Raw genomic sequence first — 7,947 nt, 5'->3', positions numbered from 1 at the left:
GTATCATTGCCATTGTATAAACTTTTGGTGGTATTGTCCGGTATCATTGCCATTGTATAAACTGTTGGTGGTATTGTCCGGTATCATTGCCAATGTATAAACTGTTGGTGGTATTGTCCGGTATCATTGCCAATGTATAAACTGTTGGTGGTGTTGTCCTGTCTCGTCACAAATTTATAAAAAAACTGTTGATGGTGTCGGTCCTGGTATTTCACTGTTCACAAATCTTTATTTGTAGCAACCTCACGTCGTTATATGGTGGTTTGTCCTATTTAACAGTTACATCTTTCATCATCATCATCATTCCTTTGTGGCCCCTGTGGAGCAAAGGGCTGCAACCACACATCTTTAGTGAGATCAAACTCAAAGACAGCAGCTCAACTTGCTCAATGGAGCAAATAGGTCGACATGGTGAGGTAAGGGTCAAACATAGACTTTGATTTGATTATCGTTCGTTTGTTTTGTTGTTGTAGGTTATTGTTGTTTTTTTTCTCGTTAATAGAGATTTTTTTTCTAAATGGAGGCGGAATGGAATGGTCTTGAAATGGTGTATAAACATCTGGTGCGATGTTATTAAAATAATAAACCGGTAGTGATCTCCCCTAAACTTTCTCGAATATTCTTATATAAAACAACAGGGGATGGTAACTGGGGATATAGTTATGATTTTTAATCCATTTTAAATACTTAAACTTTTAAAAATAGAATAGAATCTCATAAAAAAAACATTGCGCACCAAGCAAACGCCGAATAAAAACGCGTATAATAGTGCGCAATATTATTAGTACTTTAAAAATTTACATTAGTTTTTTGAGAAATCGGAAGTAGCGTAAATTACTACTTCCAGTCAACGGAAATTACTCAAAATTTAACAGAAGGTAGAGAATTAGATCTTTTACTTACATTTGAAATTTCATTTATCTATCTGAAATAGTACTCAAGTTATAGGCTTTTGAAAAATTCAAAGTAGGAAAAGTACCACTTCCGGTTATCGGAAATCGCTCAAAAGTTGATACGGATCTACGATTTTGATAAAATACTTATATATGAAATTTCATCAACCTAGCTGTAACGGTACTCAAGTTATCGTGTTTACACACGGACAGACAGACAGACAGACACACACACACACAGACATACGGACAAGATTGCAAAATTATGTTTTTCCGTATCAGTGAGGTGTAAAACGTCGAGATTTGTAAAAATCTCGATTTTTTTTTTTTGCACGATTACAATACTTTCTCTATACTACGTATATACGAGAAAGTAAAAATGGTTTGAAAAACTTGAATTTGATTTTTGACGGATTTTTCTTAGTATTGGATGTTTTTGTTGTTATGGTATTTTCGCTAACTAAACACAAAGGCAAACAGGATTTGGTTGTTAACATTCTATCACACAAAATGACAACAATCATGGCTAAACTAGGCATAAGGTTGTTTTTGTTTTTGTTTTTTGGTTTTTTTTTTTGTCTTTTTTATATTGAAACTACAGTTTAGGAAAGTTGAGTTCATAGTTCATTTGTTAGTTTTAGATCTAGAGTACAAATTACTATGAATTTTTTATGAAGTGGGGTTTTCATAATATCGATCATGGAATTCCTATATAGCAATCTACGTTTGTCTTACGAAAGTAAAACTGCGGATTATAACTAAGAACAGGTGAAAATAAATAGAAATGTGACCTTAAATTTATATAATTATTTTCAAGTTCTCTGGATTTGCAACTTAAATAACCTTGATTATAAAATATTTTCATTTCTGAATTATTTTCAGGCTTAAGTTTGTATTTTGTATGGCTGCTCTATTAAATATTACTTTAATTAAAATTACATTTTTTATCCGTGTCAACGATAATAATATTATGTAGGCCTACGTTGGTCTATTTTCATTTCAATGTAAACTTTTTTTTTAAAATAACATCAACATTTCAATTTTAAAAATTAGGTTTTAAAATGCACCTTCCCCCCCCCCCCTCCCCCATCTAGAACACTACATGACAGGGTAAAAAATACTAAATTTCTTTCATGTACCCTTTATTTAAATAAACTTATTTCAGAACTTCAGACTAAAAGAAAACTAAATAATTTAAATACATAATTAAATAATGATAGTATGTACTAGTATGTAGAGTAATATTACCTTTTTCAGGTCGAATTGTGTTTTGCACTGATTTTATTCAATTAGATTTAGAATATAAAATAATACGATGTACATAATATTAAATTATTTAATATTAAAAGACGAAAAAAGAGTATTCAAAATCTGCGATATAAGCACAGAATGATGAACACTAAAATGTAAACACAGGTTCAGTTTTTAGTTTTAGCTATCGCGAAGTTCCAACTGTAAATTAATAATTAGATTTAGTCTTTGATCTAATTATTAAATTGTCAAACATTTGTGATTTGTTTCTGTATTATAAAACTTGATACTTCAAGAAATGCATGGTAATAATTTATATCAATATCTTTAAATTAAAAATAAACTTGACGTCAGACTCAGAGTGAGAGAGGCTCTGTCAGCTGTCTCATCATGATTCATTATTTATAATATTTAATATTATTTATTTATTTACATTTAATCTAGATCTATAATAAATTAATAAATACCCTCATCTCAAGGATCACATGATCTAGATTCTAGATTGATTATAATAGATGATCACGTCATTTGACACATAATCAAATATAATTCATACTTCAGTTTCTCTGAGATTTTAAATTTTATAATTTTAAATTTTATAGATTATTGATTATAGTATTAGATCTAGATAATCTAGATCTTGTAAATTTATTTAGATCTAGAAAAAATCTAGATCTAGATCTAGATCTATAATTATAATCTATTCTATATTCTATATAGATCTATAATATAGTATTATTTAAAAAGTAGCCCTATTAAATAGTTTTTCTTACTATTTGTGAAATCTACTTAATTCTCAATTTAAACATGACAACTGAATAAAAAACGTCCATACTTTATCCTCTAGGCACTAAATTTGGGGGTTGTAGCGAGTTTAGACTAAATTATTGAATTTTAAATTTATTTGTCACTCACAGCTATGATATGACGGATCATCCATGACAACCTGGTTAAAAGTTGAAAGGTTTAACTTTTTAAGTGACCGTGAAATAGATCTAATTTTTTTTCACAAGAGAGTTCCTAAAAGTAGAATTGGCCCGTCTATCGTCGGGTAATATTTTTAGAGGAAAAAAATTTAAGAGAATGTCATCAGAAAAGAATTTAAAAAAAGACAAGACAGAAGTGATTTTTGAATTCTTTTATTTCTTTAATTTTATGACATTTTTTATTGTACAAAAGAGCAAAATAAAAAACCATGCCAGGTAAACGTATCCATTCAAATAGCGGTCACGTGGTCAAAAAAAATAAAAAAAATGTGGTTGTCATTTCTCGGTCGATCTTATAAAAAAACGGTTGAAGATATTTGATTTATTTTTTCATAGAATGATAAAACTAATAATGCTTTACTATGGAAATCAATTTTGTGAGAGGGAGATCTATATTTAAAAAGTTAAATTATTTTGAATGACACCGACTTTAAATTTAGCCTACATTCCCCAAAGCAATTTCTGAAAATGCTTTTCTGGCATATTTAACCTTGCCACCTATAGCATGTTTTTATAACGTGAAAACCCGCCATTTTACTCGTGATAAACATTTTTAAAAGTAATTCTAAGAAGGTCTCTGGAACTAAGTCGAAAAACTCGCCGGAAGTCATGGTCCGATCCTTACGCCATGTTCTGGTTAGCAACCAAGGACGCTTTTAAGTTAGTGAGCCTCCCTACTATTAAAAGAACCAAATATTCTGTTATAATTGAATTTGTTGTAAAAACATTAATTTAATCATTCAATTTAAAAATATAAATAGCAAGAGAATGTCTCATGTAATTTCTTGAATGAAATAAAATAGGAAAAGGCTACTATACATTTTACTAACATTGTCTTTATTACTGCAGGAAATGACAGTCTGTACACAAGAATGACTACCCAGCCATTCTACAAAGAAAATCAGATTGATCCAGAATTAGAGCATAAAACTAAACGAGGTTTTTTTGCAATTTGTCACTTAATCATTCATTCACAGTTAAACAGACATTAACCCTTAACCTTCCAGGGCATAATAAAAATAAAAAGCATTTGGCCTTAACACAAAATCAGTCTGACTTTTTCATGTATGAGGTAAAACAACATAATAGTTTGCTAATATTCTCAAAATATAGTGGAGTACTAGTATATGCCACAACAATAGAAATATTTTTTGTTAAAAGGGGTGTTAGATTATGGGTAGTTAACTAAATACAAACATTTCTTGATAATGTCAACACTAACCTAAATCTTACCATAGCCCTCACCCTAATTTTGGACAATAAAACTAAAACTGGGTTTACAATACTACAAAACTAACACACCTATTTTCAGGAGAGTCTATTATTCAAACTATTGGACATCTGTTATTCCAATACTCAGATATAATTTTTGTACATTTGTTAAGGTACCAGTGGATACAATTTATTTTTAAAAAACTTACAACTATATAAAATATCTTTTTCTAGTATCTGACAAGCTGTCTGAAACACTGAATGTTATAGCTAATGAACCTTCTCTGGCATTCTTTCGGATACAAGAGCATGTTCGTAAAACATTACCACAGCTTGTTGATCAAAAGGTATGTATCCAGTCTGTTGTTACAGTTGTAATTTATAATGTAAGTTTTCTTTTTTAAATGCAATACAATTTACTTAACTAATGATCATTCTATTACATTTCTAGCATGAAGTAGAAGATATTCAGGCAAGAGTTCAAGGAGCCTGCTTTGATGCTGAATATGCAACTAAGTATTGCAGATTTTTATACCAGCTTAATATGCCAATAAAACTTAAGTTTCTAAATGTTAAATTGCATAAAATATTGTAAAGCATCAAGTTTTATTTAAGTCAACCTACTTACCTCCACATTTAAATATGCTCTGAAGATAAATTGAGTAATAAAATTGATGTCTTAACTATACAATTATAAAATTCACAACTCTTTTTAAGATTTGATGGGATTAGAAAATATTGGTAAACATTATAAGCACTTGCTATAGAATAAATTTGTGTTGTTAATTTGTTTGATATCAGCTGTTTTTTTTTGTTTTTTTACATTGTCGTTTTACTCTACAGTGCAATAAGATGCATGCAGTCCAGTGCAATACATTTTCAAAACATTCAAGATTTGTTAAAAAATGCTATGTTCATGAAACAACAAATAACTTACGCTGATAAAAGGTGAAATTTGAATCTCAGTGGAATAGATTTTTAATACTAATTTGGTTAATATTTTAAATCTAATAATACTAATAAGCTTTTATTTTTCATATAAAAGTTAATTTTAGAATAATTGTTTGTTTGATTTGTACCAGAGTTGTTTTCTCCTGTATCTATTATTAGAAGGCTAGGAAAAGCCAGCCCTGTCATACCTCAGTCACCAGAAGAAAGAAAGCCACAACCAGAAGTAGAGAAGGAATCTGTGGGGGTCATGGTACAAAGCACAGATAGTAGTTTAGAGAGGAGTGGGTGTATTCAACAAGAGTAAGTGCTCTTGGATCTTCATATAAGATTTTATTGTCATCAACATTTTTATTTATAAAAGTGAAGTAATAATTTAATTTTCAACATGCTGTATAGGCACGTCTTTGATTATTTTGAATGGACAAAAATTTCAGACTTGACCTTACCCATCTTAGACTATCATAGTTGTTTTGTTTTTTACTTTAAAATTATGTAGACCGGTCTTAAAGTAGCTAGTGAGGTCCTAGATCCTAATTTAGCAAAGAAATATGTCAGTAAGTGCTAATCTATTTTCTCCGCCTAGTTGAGTTACATTTAAAAACGAGACAGAATTGTAAGTAGGTTAATTATTTTTGTTGACTATTCCTCAATCCTTTGATCAGCTCATAATGGTCTAAATAAAAAATGCCATTTTCATTTAAGTTGTAAAATGACAGCAATATAATTTTAAACATGATTAAATAAATACCTCCCCTATATCATCATGTATATAATAGAAAAAAACAAAAGTTCACATAACCCTCTCCTTAATAACCCTTATCTTATTATCCTTTCCAAGTTGTATTATAATAGTTAAAAATATATTTTTCATTTGTAAAGATAATTTTAAGAAACAAACTGTTTTTAGATCAGTTTAAATGTTCCTCGTATTTCAGTAGTATCTTAGCAGTTGTCTGCCCTTGCAGTCCAAAAAAAGTCAGAAGGGTACAGCACTGTTCTATGTTTGTAACATTTAAATGTTGTCTCTAGTAAGCTTATACTTCTTTAGCCTGGGAGAAATTATAGTCAATAGAAATTGTTAACTAATTTGTATACACTAGTGACTCTCAATGAATTTTTTGAAAAGCATACATTATAAACCTATGAATGTTTTAAATTTTAAAAAATATTTATAACTTCATGTTTTTATTTTCTTTCCTGTTTTCAAATCTACTTCTGTGCTTACTGTAATCTAATGATTTCATAAAAATCATTCATGCTTAACCCCAACCATTTTTATCAAACCCTATAAAACAAGTTGTTTTTTACATATTTTTAGAAAGATAAAATTGAAAAGACCATGGCTGATTAATCCTATTTTAAGCTCAACGTTTTGACATATATTAAAGCTGCTAATCCATTGTGTTTGTTTATTTTTTACAGCTTGCCTAGAACTTTTTTTAGTCATGTGACATTAATAGTTAAATTATGATAATATTTAAAACTTGTGGAAACTATTAAATCAATGAAATTAAGCTCTAGAATATAAGGACTGTATGCCTATTTTAGCTCAGTTATGTCTAACAATTATCAATGTGAATCACTGCCAAAATCAAAATTTCATTCACTGTGTTTCTTGTGTGGTGCTCATGACTCTATAATGCTTCTAGCTTAAAATATCAAAGCCTTCTTTGTAAATAAATTTTAAATATTCTGCCACATGATGTTTCAACTAACATTTCATCAATGTCATTATAGGTGCCTTATTTTTTACCAGTTGATAATTGTTTGACTAGTTTTTAAAATATAAATTACAAGTTACAAATTAACCAAATTTACTGTTTTATGGTTATGCAATATGCAGTTAAATGGGAGACTATCCAACCTTTTATTAAGCAGAATTTTAAAAAAAACTAAATATTTACTTATTTTATCCTTTAAAGTTTTTAAGTGTTTTATTTTACATCATAGCAAAAAAAACTCTTATAATTAGATTCTGTACCACTTCTTTTTTTTTTAAATTCTTCACTTATAATTGCCATGTAATTTGTTGCAGAAAAGTAAACTCTCCTAAACAAAGCTTAGAAGATTTTCAAGCAAGTCAGGAAGTTGAACAGTACATGAGTCCCACAAGTTTCTGTCAAAATGAACATCCTGCTGTGCAATAAGACCATAATTTATGCTGTGATCTACTTTTTAAAATCAAATTTCCATGTGCTTTGTTAATATGTTGTATTTGTCTATCATTTCTAACAACCCATTTCAACCCTTTTATACAACATATAAGAGAAAGTGATATTTCAGACTATTAGCAATGACCAACTTAATGGAACTTTTTAAAACAGTTGTTTGGTTTATTCAACAATACAAGAAACATTTTAAAATAAAAACTTTTAGATTAAAATGAGTAGACATCACATTTTTTTGTTCATCGTTGTTCACTGGTGTAAATTTAGTTGTTTTTTTCTATTATCTCGCCTGTCATTTCTTGTACATCAGTATTTTTAATATTTTTTAAATTTAATTCTCTTAGGTTCAGTCACTTTTACATTGAATAAAAATATTTTACAGCAAAGTTTTAATTATTTAGACTAGCATTTATTTATTTATTTAGACTGCTTGATGTCAGTGTATAAAATGTTCAATATTTACATAGAGAAATAATTTGAGTTGTA

At 28.8% G+C, this 7,947-nt stretch overlaps 1 protein-coding gene across 2 annotated transcripts; it reads left to right on the top strand.

Moving 5' to 3' along the window:
- Positions 1 to 2,292: 2,292 nt before the first annotated feature.
- Positions 2,293 to 7,662, top strand: LOC131946547 (BLOC-1-related complex subunit 8). Of its 2 annotated transcripts, XM_059307394.1 has the most exons (8): positions 2,293 to 2,449; positions 3,980 to 4,069; positions 4,577 to 4,689; positions 4,794 to 4,858; positions 5,186 to 5,290; positions 5,453 to 5,593; positions 5,877 to 5,906; positions 7,329 to 7,662. In XM_059307394.1, the coding sequence occupies exons 1-7, from the start codon at positions 2,443 to 2,445 to the stop codon at positions 5,878 to 5,880; spliced, it is 525 nt and encodes a 174-aa protein (XP_059163377.1). In that variant the 5' UTR covers positions 2,293 to 2,442; the 3' UTR covers positions 5,881 to 5,906; positions 7,329 to 7,662. The 2 variants fall into 2 exon arrangements, with proteins under 2 accessions (XP_059163377.1, XP_059163375.1); XM_059307392.1 differs by lacking the exon at positions 5,877 to 5,906.
- The last annotated feature ends 285 nt before the right edge of the window (positions 7,663 to 7,947 follow it).

Source organism: Physella acuta, unplaced genomic scaffold (assembly GCF_028476545.2).
Source record: "Physella acuta isolate Inbredline_101_S28 unplaced genomic scaffold, ASM2847654v3 ptg000562l, whole genome shotgun sequence".
NCBI classification, from domain to species: domain Eukaryota; kingdom Metazoa; phylum Mollusca; class Gastropoda; family Physidae; genus Physella; species Physella acuta.
This window is presented reverse-complemented; position numbering and strand designations above follow the sequence as displayed.

Excerpts from the sequence above, each read along its gene's own strand:
- LOC131946547 (XM_059307392.1), top strand. Across the intron at positions 4,690-4,793 it reads CACAGCTTGTTGATCAAAAG|CATGAAGTAGAAGATATTCA; the intron begins GTATGTATCCAG and ends TTACATTTCTAG. Across the intron at positions 5,291-5,452 it reads ATAACTTACGCTGATAAAAG|AAGGCTAGGAAAAGCCAGCC; the intron begins GTGAAATTTGAA and ends ATCTATTATTAG.